At 41.0% G+C, this 20289-nt stretch overlaps 1 protein-coding gene across 1 annotated transcript in view; it reads left to right on the forward strand.

Moving 5' to 3' along the window:
* Positions 1 to 20289, forward strand: part of LOC126188618 (opioid-binding protein/cell adhesion molecule homolog) — a 342397-nt gene that overhangs the window by 160611 nt on the left and 161497 nt on the right. Inside the window, exon 2 of the mRNA XM_049930219.1 lies at positions 17859 to 17956. Within this exon, the coding sequence (XP_049786176.1) occupies positions 17859 to 17956 (98 nt within the window). The remainder of the gene's footprint in view (positions 1 to 17858; positions 17957 to 20289) is intronic.

Here is a 20289-nt window from a genome sequence, read left to right on the forward strand (position 1 = left end):
ATTGTGCTGCAGCCATGGACATGAGTATAGGCACTGATCACATACGTATTAGAGCGTTTTCGTACTCCAGAAACAGCAACAGCGATTGTACACTTTCAAAAAGACCACAGTGCTCACACTGTGACCATGAATTGATAATTACCTCGAATTATCTTGAATTTGAGATAGCAGTATAATATTGTACACACTCACAAAGGTGCAGAAAATTTTGTGTGTGGTAAACCAAAACTCCGCAGACAACCTTTCAAAGATGGTATTATGGACTAAAACAAGAAAAAACTGTCTAAGAATAGTAAACAAGGCCTGTAAAATGCATTCCTCAAGACCTATGAGCACTGGTTCATTTCCGGTTCCGTGAAACACATTTATTCTACTGCATCCTCGGAGTTTCCATGTTTTGGTGCAGTATCACTGCCACAGATACTACTACAACGCCGCGCCAACACAAGGTTGGCAGCCCGTCGTCTGCCGAGCACAGCGCACTCTATAGAGGGCTGTGCAGGTCGACGGACCTAGAGTGTGCCTCGTTCACTTCTTAGCTAGATTTCAACCTAGGCAGACGCACTTTCATAGTCGGCCCTCAGCCAGACTTGTTTGCAGCAATTCTCTGAGGAGGGCCCATCAGGCTTAGTCCCTGAGAATATGTTGTAATTCGTTAGTCGCAGCTACAGTCCTACAAACTACTGAAAATAAGTAATTTTCATTATGTATGTGTTTCTTGAATAATAATCCTTCTCTCTAACAGTGTGCCGTACCGCATATTATTGCAAACCTGGACTCGTTCAGCTCCTATCAACCCAGCCTCCTACTTATTTGCATTTAGTAACGAGCTGAAAGCACCCAAGCGTTTTGTGCCTCTCAACAGTTAGACACACTATTTGGGAGGAGGTCATACGGACTACAAAAAGAAGAAACTTTCCAGTTAATAAGGGCTTTAAAATCCATACCTTAAGAGCTGTGAGCACTTGTTCAGTAGAAGAGACGCATTTCACAAGAGCGAAGGTGATGAAGTGCACTTTACAGCCAGAGTTCACTAGATTATTCTTCTTTTGTTTGGTGTACACTTTTTTTTTCTGAGCATCTGACTTATGACTCGTTTAATCCGGCCAGCCACGGATTCCTCTCCGGTGCCAAACTCTTCATCACGGAGCAGCACTTGCAATCTACGACCTCAATGCATATGGCTGCATTAACGACCTAGAAACCAAATAAAGTTGAGTCGGTTTTCGGTATATTCAGAGATTGTGAATATAATCTGTGTGGTGAAAGTGATAGTTTAGATACTTTCGATCGTCACTCTTTAGTTGCTTGTATTTTACGCACATGCGTTTTGGATAGGTAACAAACACGTGAGACAATATAATTAACCGAAATCGTCCTCGTGTGGCCCATAACGCCAGGCCGCGTTTGATTTACACATCTAGTTTGAAACACGCAACTACGGCTCTCAGATATATTAAAAAGGCACTCACTTACAGAACATTAGCTTTTTAACTTCCAATAAAATTTAACGGATAATCGCTGTTTGAGTACATTCAAAGCAGAGCTAGCAAGTCGGGAGCGGATATCCGAATTTTATTGCCAAGTTCATACTCGGGCAACCATAAGATACCAACCCTTTACCTTAGTTACATGAAATGCCCCGATGTCCGCTCTCTTTTCACTTCAAAGCTGTGTGTCAGATCGGATATCAAGGTCGGAAGCAAAAATCCTTGTAGGTATCATTTGAAACGGAGCCATTACTTCCCTCAACAACTTTCAAAAATAATTGCAATGTTTTCCACGTATTGGTGCAACAGTATAGCCACTAAATAGTACCAGAATCTCACAAATATCACCAAGTTCGCAAACCGCAGTCATATAAGCAAATTGTAATAAATGCAAAAGCAATGCCAAGTTCCAACAATCACCACACAGTTTTCTAATCATTTATGCACGATTTTATAAATGTGTAAATGGGATCAATCATACGTTCCACAATGAATGCCATTACTACTTCTGTTTAAAGCTTTTGGCCCATAAATCGTTTGATTTAGCGAATATTAATTCCATTTACGAAACATTAGTTTCAACAATTATGTTTTTCAACGAAGCTAACATATTTACATTTCAACCGTAAAGTATTAATACATAAATCCTGTTTTCCGTTTTGGCCACGTTAAATCCACCGTTGCCAAGAGATTATTGTGATTACGTCTGTACGGAGCACGTCCTGGGAAAATTGAGTAAATATTACAGAATACAGGGTGTTTGTTTTAAATATATTGAAAATGACTCATCGTATGGAAAAAACGCTCAAGGCGATAATTAATATTAATAAGGGAGACATCTGTCTGTGCTACAAGTGGCCACCTCCAAGTCGTCCCTCCTGCATGGGTGGGGTCAAATTTATATTTTCAAATCGGAAATCCTCACTTTTATTGCAATTTCGAATTCTACGCCAAAAAATACATACGGTGTACTCAAATCATTTTTTCCATTTGTGGTAGATGGCGCTGTAATCGATATTTATCAACTGTGTGTTTTTTTCTGTTAGAAGCAACGCATTTGATACTCGTATGTTCCAGTTACGATGTAAAATTAAATGTTTGTGTTCCAACGGTTGATACTGATGTCCACAGCTTTCTGAAGCGCTGCAAATGTGATTGTACGGTACAAATAATATGGCTAGATTTTAACATTACTGGTAAATAAGCTACTTGAGTTGTAACGTGGTTTTCTGTTACCGACGGGGTTGATTGTGGTGAGTTCCAAAACCACAGCAGTGCTTGATTCCGGTATCCACTCTCGAACCCCGCGATCGGCGAGACTGATTTCTGTGTATTTCCATCAAACCGCGGTAACACTCGCTCTGACCGCCACGCACCTGCCGGCGGAGTACAAACTGTACTGTAATAATTTTAAAAGTCGAAGGGGTGACAGTAACAGGCGCACTTGGCTACTCACCGAAACCCAGCACCCCAATGGTTAGAAGCGAGGGTACTTACAGAAATCAAGCACCCCAGTGGCGAAAGGGAGGGGGATTCACCGATATCAAATACCCCGATGGGAACAGAAAAGTATTACATCCAGGTCGTTGTTTCTGGATAACACTAAACGTAAATTTTAGCTCCGACAGTGAAACAGATAATCACATTTTACCATACAATCAAACGTAAATGTTCAGATGTGTGTGAAATCTTATGGGACATAACTGGTAAGGTCATCAGTCCCTAAGCTTACACACTACTTAAGGTAAATTATCCTAAGGACAAACACACACACCCATGCCCAAGGGAGGACTCGAAACTCCGCCGACACCAGCCGCACAGTCCATGACTGCAGCGCCCCTGACCGCTCGGCTAATCCCGCGCGGCATCAAACATAAAACATTAAAGCAAATTTCAAACATTAATATCGACCATTTACATTTACGTCGTAAATGAAATGTATAACCAGGTGTGTCGCTTCCTAACTGCGTGGCCCCGTCAACACCGACATTGGGCTGTTGATGACTGGGAACATATTGCCTGGTCGGACGGGTATCGTTTCAAATTGTACCGATGCGGATGAACGTGTACGGATATGAAGTCAACCCATGAATCCATGGACCCTGCATGTTAGCAGGGTACTGTTCAAGCTGTTGGAGGCTCTGTAAAAGTGTGGGGCGCGTACAGTTGGAGTGATATGGGACCCCTGATACGTCCAGATACGACTCTGACATCTGATACGCACGTAAGCATCCTGTCTGATCACCTGCATCCATTCGTATCCATTATGCATTCCGACGGACTTGGTCAATTCCAGCAGGACAATGCGACACCCCAGACGTCCAGAATCGCTACAGAGTGGCTCCAGGAATACTCTTCTGACTTTAACCACTTCCGCTGGCCACCCGACTCCCCAGACATGAACGTTACTGAGCATATCTGGGATGCCTTGCAACGATCTATTCAGAAGAGGTCTCCAACCCCCTCATTCTCTTACGGATCTATGGACAGCTCTGTAGGATTCATGGTGTTAGTTCCTTCAGCACTCCTTCAGACACGCCACTTCTGCGTGTTCGCGGGTTATTAGGCAGGTGTACCAGTATCTTTGGCTCTTTAGTGTACTTGAATATTCACTGTCGTGAACGAACGTATGTTGTTTATTTTTGTGTTTTTAGAAGGCCGTGTTCGATCTAAGATATGATCTTCATATCTTACGTTTTATGATGAAGAATAAAACATAATGCCTCAGTTACAATCGAAACTGACACAAAAATAAAATAATATAGTAAAGAAGCGCAGGAAATGAACCCTTGATAATACATAAAATCTTTGACTAAAGGTGGAACGTATATCATCTCCTTGGTTACCAAACTGGCGTCCAGTCGGCCATCATTGCTACATCTACGTTTACCAGAAGGCACTGCTGAGAGCAGCCCACGTTTAAATGAGCCCTGCCATTGGGTGGTAACTCTTTCTCTCTTTCGTCGCTTTTATTAACGTATTATTTTCTTTATAATACCAAAATCTTCTTCGTTTTTTTTTCTCGGGGACAAAACGCCTAATAATTGTACATGTAATACGTGTTCTTCGCTCGATGTGGTCAAGTCTCGTGGCCATTGGCTATCAACGACGTTACGCCAGAAACAATAGGCGGGACTTCCGCTATTTAACTACTGGCGGCCGAGCCACGTGTAGTGTTCTTCACGCCTGCACAGATGGACCTACTCCACGCCAACGGTTCCTAAGGCGATCAGTGGTGTATCAATTGCGCTTTTTTCCCACATTATTTCGTCTTAGTGTCTGTCTCGAATATAACTGAATCATTATGTTTTATTCTCTCCACAGAATGTAAGACCTGAATATGATCTCTTACAATGAAAACTCCCCACCGCACCCCATTAAATTTAAAGGTAAAATAGCCCAGTGCATAGGACATCAAAAACTGAACACAGATGAAGCATGAGAACAAGAAGAAGGCGTACTGAAGTGCGAAAAAGAAGCAAATTAAAAGGGAACGGTCCACATATGTGCAGCACTGACCAAATTGCAAGAACCACGGCGTTGTGGTTGTATGGTCACGGTGTTGGACTACAATCTCTCAAATCTCTCTCGTATCCATTCTTTTCACAAAGTTATGTACTTTCTGTCCTGTTGTTGACGTGTCTGTTTTACTTCTGTAGTCTCGGCAATTGTTATACTATACATTAGCTATAGAATGTGAGTCGAGTGGCAGAATATAGTACTGTCGCAAGTAAATGTGACGAAAAGTGATAGCAAGTGAGATGCCACATACATTTCACACAGAAATGAAAGCAACAAATAAAGAGGTGTGACCTATGTTATAACAAAGGATATCAAGAATCAAATCTTCCAAAAGGAAACACAAAAGTCACAACAGGTGATACTTGTGTAGAACAAATACAGTAGAAGGCAATGTGTCTCGACGTCCCTTTCTTAAATCTCGATATTGCAGATGGACGTTACACCACGACACAGACACCAATTTGAATACGGCGAACAGACACGTAATGTACGGACGGACAGCTCCTAATTTTGTGAAAAATATTGGGTACGAGAGGGATTTCAACACGGGTCTCCCCCTTTGCACTCCAAAGCCGTTCCCACACGACCATGACGCCGGGACTACTTAAGTTCGCTCGATGTTACACATCTTGAGCTTGGACAGTTCACTGTTCCCATTTTGCTTCCTTTCCCACAGTTCAGTAGACATTCTTCCTGTTTTCGTGACTGGTCTCTTTTCAGTTTTTGACGGGCCATCCACTCGACCCTTTTATCACTGATCGGAGGTGGGTGGGATGGGAAGTTGGCCTTATTAGAAGATCGAAACCAAAGGTTTAACTAAACAACTTAAATGGAAGCGTGACTGCATGTGTTCGACATAAGCTGTAATATTATAATGATCGCTTTTTCCCTGGAACAATCATCCAAAGAATCTCTAAAAAATTATACCCCCAGCCTATTCATAAGAAAACCATACGTATCTCAAATGTTCCTACCGAAAGACAGGCTGCCTTTGTTTATGAACAGTTATTCATAATTTGTTTTTCCATTAGTAATATCACTTTTGAGTCAAAAAGCAATTTTGATAAGCAACACTCATTGCTGAACAAGGAAAGCCTCCAAACGAAAAAGTAGTTGGCGAGAATCAGAAGCGCCGGATAGCTATGCCTTTGAGTAAAGCTGTGGGATGTACACAAAAAAGAAAGGACACTGACGTGACTGATTCTGACACTGACACCTCTTTGAAGAGTGACGACAAGCTGCGTGGAACAAGTCGACCGCTTTGCAAAACCCACGCCAGAGCCTATTGTAATGCCTGATCCAGTACATGTAGGTGGAGGACATACATCCTGGCTAAATTTAAATGAAGAAAGAGGAATTCATACACCTGCAGATATTTCATGTACGATTGTACAATGTTTACCTTGGCCAATTTGAAGTAACTAAAACGGAAGAGTTATATATTGGATACATTGGCATCACTTACGAAACTGTCTCAGAACAGGTCATATCCCGAGATGTACTAGATTTTGGATTGAGATTGTAACATAATTTAGCGAGGATGCGTTAATGGTGTACTATGCCGCGCATGTATTTTTTCCGACAGCTGCAAGTAATTGTCCTAAATTCAATTGGAAATAGTTTCTTATAATTTTAGGACCACGATGCTTTTGAGCAGTTGTTGGAAAGCTCTCACATATAAAGTCGATGTTTTTAACGTGGATGCACTAGGGTGATTACAATAATTTTACAATAAATTAGTCTAAAACATCGACCTCACATGCAAGAGTTTTGCAACGACTACTAAAATTAACGTAGTCCTAAAATTACGAAAAACTGTTTTCAACTTATTTTATTACAGTTATATGCAAACATAGAAGCAAAGATTAAAGACGTAGTATACAATTAACGTATTCTCTTTAAAGTAAGTTATAAACCTCCTAATATATATTGGTACATGACTTGTTCTTATGTTAAAATCGTAAGTGATACTAATGCACCCAAAGTATAATGTTTCAGTTTTAGGTACTTGAAAATGACCTAAGTCCGAAATTGTATAATCGTACATCACATAAAGAGAATATCAGCTGAAACCATCACAAAATCATTTAAAATATTCATTGCAGCTGTGGACCCTGTCACGAATAAGATTATAGTCGCAGATACGTCAGTACCATTGAAAAACTACTAAAAAAACATAGAAACTACGGCTATAGAGTCCGTGGACAAGGGAAAAACTGTTTTTAAATTAATTAAAAAGGAGATTTCTCTTATTAATCGTAATGATGATATAGGGAAATCGCCACTTTCTCACTTTGATACAAGCTTGAGAAATATCAAACAAGGAATCTCTGTTTAATGATTCTGTTGATGCTCATGAAAGATAAGACAGTGGTTGCCTTTAGTCTATCTCTTATTTTTTTATTAGCGTCAGTATGTTAAGGGTAGTTGTGAACAGTTCCTACCTATGCGTGGTTGTATTTATATTATTAAAAATAGATTATACAAATAAAGAAATTTCTGTAGTGCCCTCTGACTTTTTTTTTCTGCGATAAATATCCTACAATTATCTCCCACAAAACAGTTCCACTTATGTATACTTATGTATAGGTATCATCTTGTGTGTCGTCTGTCTCAGTTTCAACACCTCACACAACATTTGTATTGTATTTTTGACGAGCCATATCATACTTAAGAGTTTCAGTAGAAAAAAATGTTTTATTTTTTTAGTATACATTTCTAGCCTTAAAGAATTACAGTGTCATTTTAAAGCATGCTTTACTCTCTACCATACACAATTCCATCCTAAGGGTTACTCCTTTTCTTTCAAAAATACAGACAAATGTTTTGGTCATTAGTGCTCCCTTTTGTATGCTTCGTTTGCTCCGATTTTATCTTTCCTTCTTCCGTTGATACCTATACCTCTTTTATTAACTAGCGTTTCTATTGGGATTAGTCTTTTTGCCTTCATTAGTTCATCTCTGAAAGCAATCCATGTTTATGTTGTATTTCCTTCCCCTGTTTCATTCAATGGTTGTAAAGTACTATATCAGAAACTCTGAACTGTCTGGTGCTTTCAGATTATCCACATCCCATCTTTTCCCCTAACATTCCACACTTTCTTGTGTATGATCTGTAGTTCATTATCAATGAATTATTGTCAGTGTCTACGTATGACTCTGGAAATATTTTACAGGTTAAAATCTGGTTTCAAAACCTCAGCCATTAGGTAATATACCGGAAAAATTTCCAGTGTCTCCAGAGCTGCTCCACACACAGTCCTTTTTCAAGATCCTTAAAGCAAGCATTAGCAATCATTAAATTGTGCTCTATGTGAAAATCTACGAGACGGCTTCCCATTTCACACCTCTCATCCACTCCATGCTCTCCAGCTACTTTTCATTCTAGTCTTTTTCCTACCATCCATTTCCAATGTAATATTCATTCCCCTTTACGGGCACAATTTCTTTTCTTTCGTAAATTATTTTAATCTCTTCTACATCTGCCTAGCAAATCAGTATACAATCTTGTGCTACTGTAGTAGGTGTTGGCTTTGTAACTGTCTTGGCTACTGAAATTCGATCAGTACGCTGTTCACAGTAGCTTACCATGAGGATGGACCCCAAACCTGTGATTCTCGTATTCCTTGTTTTGACGTGTGTTATTGGTTTCATTTTTCCTGCTCTTGATGAAAATATACTCCTGTCACACTTATTACTCTTCCTACTTTTGAATATAATGGTTATCATCACAGTCGTGAAAGTGGAATCTTTCCTTATAATTATTTTTAAGGTGTTTTTACAAGGATTTGTAAGTTCATCTAATTTTTGTAAGTCTGTAAGTTACTGCTACTGTTTTTCGCTGATATTTTATGCAGAAATACGATATCAGGTTTCCGACATATATATTTTCCTATTTGTATATGACAAATTTTTGGTACTGTGCGTGTTAACTGTATCGATTTTGTGAAATGGGTTTAATTAAGCGCTTTACATAATACTTTCTGTGGGCGCTAATGATCCATGAAGTGTATTTGTGGGTTGGTCTCACGTTATTACTAGCAAAATATGCATGTTTTGGTTTTGTACGGTAGTTATTTGTTTGTGTCTGTTTACTGCGAATGATGTTTTACAAATAACCTGTAAATTCTCATATGTTTCAACATCTGTGCACTGAAAGCCACTCTACGGTGTGTGGTGGAGGGTCTCTCAGGTAGAGTTGTCATAATATTTTGCCGATCTCTTGTTGGAACCTATGCCTTTGGAAGTTTAACATTAAAGATGTCCTTGGGGCAGTACGGCATTCTTGTAGCGTCTGCCACTGAAATCTGTGTGAGTCTCATGTGGCTACAAAAAGCGAACCCGTGAAAAAATTGTTCCTCTAGATATTTCTCTGTCCTCTACCTCTACCGTTAATCGTACAAGACGAGGCTCACGGACTGATGAGCAATAGTTGAGAAGGAAGTTCTTTTCGTGGCGAATTTACTTAGGGCTCTACCAATGAACGTGTCTCGCAAAGCTATTATTATGTGGTCGCTCTTCTTTAGGTAGCCGCGGACGCAGAATCACAGATATTTTACTGTTTTCAGTGTTCCTGGTGATTGATTGCTCAATCGTGAAGTCGAGGAATTAAGGAGCTTACCGATCTATTTATGCATTTACTGGGTGATCAGAAAGTCAATATAAATTTGAAAACTGAATAAATCGCGGAATAATGTAGATAGAGAGGTACAGAGGTACAAATTAACACACATGCTTGGAATGACATGGGGTTTTATTAGAACCGAAAAAATACTGACGTTCAAAAAATGTCCGACAGATAGCGCTTCATCTGATCAGAAGAGCAATAATTAGCATAACAAACAAGACAAAGCAAAGATGATGTTCTTTACAGGAAATGCTCAATATGGCCACCATCATTCCTCAACAATAGCTGTAGTCGAGGAATAATGTTGTGAACAGCACTGTAAAGCATGTCCGGAGTTATGGTGATGCATTGGCGTCGGATGTTGTCTTTAAGCGTCCCTAGAGATGTCGGTCGATCACGATACACTTGCGACTTCAGGTACTCCAAAGCCAATAATCGCACGGACTAAGATCAGGGGACCTGGAGGGCCAGGCATGACGAAAGTGGCGACTGAGCACACGATCATCACCAAATGACGCGCGCAAGAGATCTTTCACGCGACTAGCAATATGGGGCGTTTTTTTTGTTCTAATAAAACCTCATGCCATTCCAAGCATGTGTGTCAATTTTTACCTCTCTATCTACATTATTCCGTGGTTTAGAAAGTTTTCAAATTTATACTTACTTTTTGATCACCCGGTATGTCCCTTTGTTCTAAAACTTGTGTTATTTCTATAGATGTTACAGTATTATAAGACTGCTCATTGAGAAGATGATGTGCTTGTTTGAGATTACATTATAACTAATCTTGAACACGTCCTCACCAGTAATGTTAAATGCACACGTCTGTATACAGCGTTTGATGTTCAGTTTATCTCTAATTTGGTTCGGCTCGTTTACGTTGGCCCTTGAATGAGTAACATTTTACTTTCACGTATGTTTTATTGTATTATAAATATTTCTGATATCATAAATTTAATTTTACTATTTTTTTTTAGATCTGAAGGCGGTTCGTTTCTCAGGCAAAAACTAACTTATACGACAAACTATGATAATTCTGACGAAAACGAGTTTAACAAATTTCATTAAGTACTTCTTGTTGTAAGTAATTACTTTTAATATCGAATTGTTGCCTACAATCTATAAATTGTAGTGTTGCTAGATATTTTGCTTTTAAAAATAATTAAAAGAGAAAGTGAATAGCTTTTATGGACTCAATAAGGATGACAGATGGGACAGTGTACTGTATCGGTGGACTATGAATTTGAAAGTGTCAGATACGCCATCTGCTCATTAAATTCCAGCTGGCGTCGAACAGTAAACACCAGTAATTGACTCAGGAAAAACGTCATTAGTGGTAGTAGCGATGGGGCAATGAAAATAACGGACTCATTATCGTGTGATTTTAATCGAGCCACTGACAAGTCCTTAACTCTAAATGAAGTTACTTTATTTGCTCTGAACCGACGTTGGCGTGTTTTAGAACAGCATTATAAGGTTTATACTAACGTAAACCACTGTAAGAGTGGACTGTCAGCTGACGGCTCAAATAAAATTTAACGTCACTCGCTTCGATAAGCGAAAAGAGACATTACACTATCATAACCACTGGAATTAGTAACAACCATCAATTATCTCGGCGTATGCCTTCAAAGAGATGTAAATTTATGCGTTCACGTCAGACTTGGTATGAGGAGGAAGACGTCACACTGACACAGGGGAAGTAGAATTAATCAAAAAAGTAAGTCACTCTCCCGAATGTTCTTAATAGCTTTTCATTATTTTGAGACCATCATTAAGTAGCAGTAACGAAAGAAAGAACAAACATTCAAACATTTGTTGCTCGGTATGTTACGTTCTTATTCACTCTATGTGAGTGGTTCACAGAAATCTTCAGACGTTTTGTACTTGGAGATACTACAGGTAGGACGTTGTAAAATATATGAAAGTTTGCTGTTGTGACTCTGAGACAGTGGTTCCAGGACGAACAGAGTAATCCCGTGTATGCTTCACTTTATGACCATATTAGCAAAACGAGAGAAATTCGGGCCTACTCACAGAGATAACAATATAATCCCTTTCTGCTTACCATCCGCGATTTAAATAGAGAAAAATAAGTTTATACTGTTGTAGAATGTGTCGTGTAGTGCCTAGCGCATCAGTGTCATAGAAGTATACGCAAATCATTTAAAACAGGCTGGTTCACTTCAACAAGACTTAAGATACTAGACTGGCAGCTTAGTAGAATGATGAAAGTTAGTAACGTCCCATGTAACGAGATATTATTCTGTATTAACTAACCAGCATCCGTCGCCTAGCCATAAAGTCTTGGATGAGTGATTAGAACGTCTTAGGTCCCGGGTTGGAACTCCACGGCCGCTTCAATTTTGAATAAATATCTTTAGTATTGGCATCCGAAGACTTACAGGGTAACGAGTCACCCTCATTCTGACAACGGTCTCTTCAAACAGGGCGGAGGAGTGGACAGATGTTCAGGACACTATCTTGCCTTTGGGACGGGAAACTGCCCCTACGGTTGGAAGAATCAGCAATGATCAACGGAATGGTGATACAGAAGGCAACGGAAAACGCTGCATGAAAGACACGTAATGTGTATCCACAGGGCATGAGGCCTTTAACTGAAAAAGAGTCATGATGAGCTCTCCGTTGGCAGAAGACTAGTCCCCCAATCGGATCTCCGGGAGGGAGCTCGCAAGGGGAAGTTGACGATCAGAAGAATATTGAGTAACCAACGAAAGGATAACTCCCTGCAGGCAAGCATTTCTGGTCAGGTGAGTATAGGGTAATTTCAACAGCAGTAAAAAATGGTATAATGGAAGCTGGATCCGTTATGAGTATGAAGGTATAGCAAAATGTGAGTTATTCTGAACAGTTCGGTGATAGGGTTATTCTCATCAGATTCGACAGCAAACGAACGACGACGGCAATAGTTCAGGAGCACATGGCGAGGTTGCAAGCAGAAGGTGAAGAGATAGAAAAAGTGTATGAATATACTGAACGGGTGATTCAGTCTGTAAAGGAAGATGAAAATCTAATAGTAATGCGGATGTAGGCGAAGGAGTAGAAGAAAGGGTTACGGGAGAATACGGACTTGTTACTAGGGTTGAGAGAAGAGAAAGACTAAGTTTTACAAAAAATTTCAGCTAGTAATAACGAATGCTCTGTTCAGGAATCACAAGACGTGGAGGTGTACTTGGAAAAGGCCGGGAGGTACCGGAATATTTGCGTTAGATTCGTCATGGTCAGGAAGATAGTCTGATATGAGTTATTGGACTGGAAAGCGCATCCGGTAGCACATGTAGACTCAGACCATAATTCAGTGATGATGAAGACTTTTTTGAAGTTTAAGGGACTAGTCAAGAAGGGTCATTGTGCAAAGAAGTGGAACATGGAAGTAGTATAGAGTGAAAAGATACGCTTGAACTAATCTGGGGCAATGGATACTGCGGTAAAGAATAGCTCAGTAGGCAGTTGAGTTGAACGGGCGTCTCAGAAGAGGGCAGTCACAGAACTTGAAAAGAAAAACATAGGTGCAAAGAGGGTAACTACGAAGAAATCATGAGTAACAGAAGAAACACTTCAGTTGGTCGTTGAAAGAAGGACGTACAAAAATGTATAGTGAAATTCAGAAATGCAGAAATACAGGTCACTTGGGAAGTTCAAAATGGCTCTGAGCACTATGGGACTTAACTGCTGAGGTCAGCAGTCCCCTAGAACTTAGAACTACTTAAACCTAACTAACCTAAAGACATCACATACATCCATGCCCGAGGCAGGATTCGAACCTGCGACCGTAGCGGCCGCGCGGTTCCAGACTGTAGCGCCTAGAACCAAGTAGGAAGTGCAGGGATGCTAAGACGAAATAGCTGCATGAAAAATGTGAAGAAATCGAATAAGAAACGATTGTTGGAAGGACTGAATCGGCATATAGAAAAGTCGAAACAACCTTCGGTGAAATTAAATGCGAGGATGTTGACACTAAGAGTGCAATGGCCATTTCACTGTTAATTGCAGAGGAGAGAAGGGGTAGGAAGAGAGAGTAAACTGATGCCCTCTGTGAGATGAAGGCTCGTGTGATGACTTGTTGGAAGAAGAAGCAGAAGTTGATTGGGGATCCGGTATTACAATCAGAATTTAAAAGAGCTTTGAAAGACTGAAAATCAAATAAGGCAATAAGTATAAATAACTTCCCATGAGAATTTCTAAAATCATTGGGTGAAATGGCAACAAAACTACCGTTCACGTTGGTGTGTAATATGCGTGAGTTTGGCGATATACCATCTGACTTTCGGAAAAAACGTCATCCACACAATCCCGAAGGTGCAAGAGCCGACAAGTGCGAGAGGTTATCACACAATCAGCTTAACGGCTCATAAATCCAAGGTGATGACAAGAGTAATATACAGAAGAATGGAAAAGATAATTGGGGATGTGTCAGGTGACGATCAGTTTGGCTTTAGGAAAGGTAAAGTCACCAGAGAGGTAATTCTGGCGTTGCAGTTTATAATAGAAGCAACAAGATTGAAGAAAAATCAAAACAAGTTCATAGGATTTATCGGCCTTGTAAAACCGTTAGACAACGTAAAATGACGTAAGATGTTCAACATCCTGAGAAGAATAGGGGTAAGCTATGGGGAAAGACGCATAATATACAATATGTGCAAGAGCCAAGCGGAAGACCAAGAACGAAATGCTCCGATTAAAATGGCGGTGTAAGACAAGAATGTAGCTTCTCATTCATACTGTTCAGTCTATACGTTGGAGAAGCAATGAAGGAAATCAAACAATGGTCCAGAGTAGAAATTAAATTCGAGGTGAAAAGATATCAGTTATAAGATTCACTGATTTTATTGCTATCCTCAGTGAAAATTGTAGATGAATTACATGATCTGATGATTAAAATGGACAGTCTAATGAGTACAAAATATAGACTGAGAGTGAATCGAAGAATGACGGAAGTAATGAGAAGTAGCATAAATGAGAACAGCGTGAGAATTAACCTCAGGATTGGTTACGATGAAGTAGATGAAGTTAAGGAATTCTGCTTCCTAGGGTCAAAATGTCACATGACGGACGAATCAAGACGGACAGCAGACTAGCACTGGCACAAAGGTCATTCCTGGCCAGGAGAATCCTACAAGTATCAAACATAAGTCTTAGTTTGAGGAACAAATTTCTGGAAACGTACGTTTTTAGTATAGGATTGTAGGGAAAACCGGAAAACTAGACAATCGAAGCAATTGCGACGTGGTGCAACAGAATTAGGAGGTTCCCTGGAGAATCAGCGAGCAAAACACTGACAAGAAGGAGGATCAGGATAAGAGGACATCTGTTACGATAATAGGGAATAAGTTCAATGCTACTAGAGGGAGCTGTAGACGACGGAAACTTTAGAGGAAGACAGAGATTGTAATACATGCAGAAAATAATTGACTACGCACGTTGCCAGTGCTTGGAGTATATTCATCCACCTATGGGTTTATCATTGTAGTATCTCAAAATTTGTTTTCTACAAACAAGATTCCTTACTTCTAACTGCAAAGATTTCAGCACTGTCACTGCAGTTGTCAAGTGGCCGATACGATTCCAACGGGTTTTGAAAAAATGCTTAAAATAAGTGTTGTTTTTCGAGCAGTTTACGTCCCTTCCCGATTAGTATCGATATCAGGGCAAGTATAACATGGGATGCAATGTCATCGGTCAGTGGTTGGAATAAAGTAACGGCTACATTGTTTATTCCTTATATTCAATTGTTAAAGCTTATTACAATACTGTCGTGTGCATTCGGTTAGTATTTTGCTACCATAATCTACAATTCTCGGTAAATATCGTAAGCCAGTTAATGTGTAGGACAACCTAAATTTAGTTTCCAGATTCGCGTCTTAGGTCGAGCGCTATTTGGTACCACTCCGACGCTCATTCAAATAAAGAGAGCAATCGTTTTCGTCAGTTCTGTTGTTGAACTAATGGTTTAATGTTTTAGTGGCGTGGAACTCAGTGTATAGTGTCGGGAAGGTTGTTGTATAAATAATGATTCAATGGTTTAGTGGCGTGGCCACATCTAGAAGACACATCACTCACAGGGAACACGCAAGTCTCCAGATATCAGACAGTCAGATCGACACCAGATGTTGACATCGATAGAGTATCAACCATAACACCGATATCCTTTGTTCTCCGCCCTGTTGTACAAGAGACTGTGTGAAAATTGTAAGTAATCAGTACCGCATAAACTACGGAGCACAGGAAAAGCATAACTGTGAATGTCTGTCGTTCGATCTCCCGTGGGGAAGTCGGTAGATAATTAGTTCGTCGTACCACGGGTCCTGGATTGGAGCCCTCGTTATGCCAGTTTTTGTGCTGTAATGCTAGTGAAATTATTGTATGTGACAACATGCTTCCAACACTTGAAAGTTCTGTTCGCAGTTCATAGCTGTAAGGTGGTGCTATCATCTAGCAGTGAGTAATTATTTTTATCCTTCTTATCATTTTATCTTGTTATCATTATTATTTCTGCTAATACTTCTGCACGTCTTATGTAACTATTTCTTTGTTCTTCTGTTCCGATTGTTTGTATGTACGCTATAGGTTTGCTACTTTAACATAAACAGAACATTGCTATAAACTCCGAAAGGTGCTTTTACATGTCAGGAACGTGCCCCAGATAACACTTTCACACGTACTAAAGTACAAAAACTAGCAATACCAAGGCTGATTGGTACGACTAACTGATCATTCACCAGCTTCCCCACGGGAGCTCTACACGACAGACGCACAAGTTATGCTTTTCCTGTACTCCTTAGGGCATGAGTTATCTGTTACCTACCATTTACACACGTTCTCCTAGACCACAGCACATAGCACAAATTATATCAGTGTTTAGGTAGATACGCCGTCTATATAAACTAATCAGTCAGAGCATTTTGACAAACCACTTACTGCCGATGTAAATCCGACCAGGCGATAGCAGCACCACACGGAGAGTAACGACTGCTAGTCAGACACGTGCACAACACATGTAGTATTAGTGAGCATTTCGGAAACTGCACTACTTGTTGGGAGTTCGAGGAATACTGTGGTGAGTGTCTTCAACATATGGCGAAACCGTCGTGAAACCTCATTCAGACGGCGTAGGATTGGTAGACCACCCATTGTTAAAGATGTCGGACGTCGTAAGCTGGGCAGACAGGTAAAACAGGACAGGCGGCAAGCTGTGGCGGAATTAACATCAGGCTTTAATGCGGCGCTGAGTACAACTGTGTCTGAACACACAGTGCACCGAGCACTCCTAACGATGGGACGACGACGGATGCACGTGCCAGTATTAACAACACAACATCTGCAACCATGACTGTTGTGATGAACCCAAATACCTTCTTCATCAGGCCGAGGCGCGAATCCTTCTTTTTCCAGGAGAACGGGTCCTTGACATCTGTACTATAGGACGGAGACAAGCTGGTGCCGGCTTCATTATGCTTTGGGGAACATTCACCTGAACAATCATGGGTGCAATGGAACTCGTACAAGACAGCATGACGGCCAAGGTGTATCGTACACTAGATGTAGATCACGTACACCCCTCCATGTCTATCATGTTCCTCGACTGCAGTGGCTATTTTCAGCCAAGTAATGCTCCATGTCACGAGGCCAGGAGTATGATGAAGTGGTTAGAGGAACAGAATGGTGAGTTCCAACTAGCCAGATCTGAACCCGATCTAACACATCTGGGATGTGACTGAACGTGGCGTTAGAGCTCATCAGACCCCTCCCCGGAATTTACAAGAATCAGGTGTACTTGCAAATGTGGTGCCAGCTCCCTCAGTCTGGAACCGCACGACCGCTACGGTCGCAGGTTCGAATCCTGCCTCGGGCATGGATGTGTGTGATGTCCTTGGGTTAGTTAGGTTTAAGTAGTTCTAAGTTCTAGGGGACTTATGACCACAGCAGTTGAGTCCCATAGTGCTCAGAGCCAAGCCAGCTCCCTCGACCGAGCGAACAAGACCTCATTGCTCGCATACGACAACGCGTCGCCGCTGTTATCCGTACCACATGTGGACGGCTATTAGACAGGTGGTCATAATGTACTGGTTCATAAGTGTACAACGTTCGGTACGACTCTGACTATCTCACATCTGTAGGTTTGAGTGTAAGTAATGTACGATATCGTTGCATTCTCTATTTAGATAAATAGCAATCGGGATGTGTGTTCTTGTTTTCCAGACGTACCGAAGTTCGCAGAGCCCATCAGTAACGTCACAACGCCTGTCGGCAGAGAGGCCATTCTTGTCTGCGTGGTCGAGGATTTGTCTACCTACAAGGTCAGCAATCTTTCTCACTCTGTGACGTAATAAAATATCAGGACATGTTAGCATGTATAATTAGTGGGTAGTTAATTTTCCTTATAGAAATTCTGGAGGAAACTTACGCTGATGGGATAAGACACCAAGTAGATGTCAATACTGGAAGTTCAGTCACCAAAATCACTATCTTCTGAAACAATTATTTCATTCATTTTGTCTAAGTTTGTTCACGATGTGAGGCTACACACTTCACAAAACGAAACAGCACGGTTACTGGTCGTGTGAATACCTATTACCATACCTGGATCGTAAGCTCTGTTTCAATGCCTATGAATTTGAAAACTAAAGTTTGTGGACAAAATAGAGTACTTAGAAAAACAATTACACTTTCCACACTCTTTTATTAAGTACTGCGGTGTGTGGGAATAGTATCAAGTCGCAGTAACGGGAGACTGGAAAAGTGTAATCACGTAATGCTGAAAAACCTATATTGCGAGAAACACAAGGAAACAAAAAAATACACTTCCGAAAACTGAATCGAATGGCTGGTTGTCAGCTTCAGTTTTCGAAAGTGACTTACTGAGGTCGTTAGTAGGGAACACGGATGGTCGAATTCCGTTTATTGGGAGAATTATAGGAGAATGAAGATCGCCTGTAAAGGAGATCGCCTGTAGAATATAGGTGCGACCCATTCTTGAGTACGTCCAGAGTGTTTGAAATCCGCACCAGATCGATTAATAGGAGACAGTAAAGCAGTGCCGAAGTGTGCTGATAGATTTGTTAACTGTAAGTTCAATCAACACGTGTTGCGGAGATACTTCGTGACCTCGAATGGGAGTCTGTGGAGGGAAGACGACGTTGTTTTCGCGAAGCACTGTCGAGAAAATTTAGAGAAGAGGCATATGCGGCTGACCGCAGAACGATTCTACTGTCGTCAATGTACACTCCGCGTAAGGACCACGGAGACAAGAGAAATTAGGGCTCGTATGGACGCACATAGACGGTCGTTTTTTGTCGCTCCATTTTCGAGTAGAAATGGAAGTGGAATGACTGGCAGTGGTACAAACTACCCTCTATCTTGCACCGTATGATTGCTTGCAGGGTATATATGTAGATGTAGGTGTAGAAGTAGATGTTACGAATCTTTTTCTGGTCTTTACCGTACTGAATCCATAGACTATATAGGTGAAACTATTTAACATCTCCAGCGTAGACCTATCATCAGGCATATTACACTACTGGCCATTAAAATTGCTACACCACGAAGATGACGTGCTACAGACGCGAAATTTAACCGACAGGAATAATACGCTGTGATATGCAAATGATTCGATTTTCAGAGCATTCACACAAGGTTGACACCGGTGGCGACACTTACAACGTGCTGACATGGGGAAAGTTTCCAACCGATTTCTCATACAGAAACAGTAGTTGACCGGCGTTGCCTGGTGAAACGTTGTTGTGGTGCTTCGTGTAAGGAAGAGAAATGCGTACCAACACGTTTCTGACTTTGATAATGGTAGGATTGTAGCCTATCGCGAACGCGGTTTATCGTATCGCGACATTGCTGCTCGCGTTGGTCGAGATCCAATAACTGTTAGCAGAATATCAAATCTGTCAGTTCAGGAGGGTAATACGGAACACCGTGCTGGATCCCAACGGCCTCGTATCGCTAGCAGTCGACATGACAGGCATCTTATCCGCATTGTTGTAACGGATCGTGAAGCCACGTATCGGTCCCTGAGTCAACAGATAGGGAAGTTTGCAAGACAACAACCATCTCCACGAACAGTTCGACGACGTTTGCAAGTGGTTCAAATGGCTCTGAGCACTATGGGACTTAACTTATGAGGTCATCAGTCCCCTAGAACTTTTTTTTTGGTCATCAGTCTACTGAATGGTTTGATGCGGCCCGCCACGAATTCCTTTCCTGTGCTAACCTCTTCATCTCAGAGTAGCACTTGCAACCTACGTTCTCAATTATTTGCTTGACGTATTCCAATCTCTGTCTTCCTCTACAGTTGTTGCCCTCTACAGCTCCCTCTAGTACCATGGAAGTCATTCCCTCATGTCTTAGCAGATGTCCTATCATCCTGTCCCTTCTCGTTATCAGTGTTTTCCACATATTCCTTTCCTCTCCGATTCTGCGTAGAACCTCGTCATTCCTTACCTTATCAATCAACCTAATTTTCAACGTTCGTCTATAGCACCACATCTCAAATGCTTCGATTCTCTTCTGTTCCGGTTTTCCCACAGTCCATGTTTCACTACCATACAATGCTGTACTCCAGACGTACATCCTCAGAAATTTCTTCCTCACATTAAAGCCGGTATTTGATATTAGTAGACTT

This window comes from Schistocerca cancellata, chromosome 5, assembly GCF_023864275.1.
Source record: "Schistocerca cancellata isolate TAMUIC-IGC-003103 chromosome 5, iqSchCanc2.1, whole genome shotgun sequence".
Lineage (NCBI taxonomy): Eukaryota > Metazoa > Arthropoda > Insecta > Orthoptera > Acrididae > Schistocerca > Schistocerca cancellata.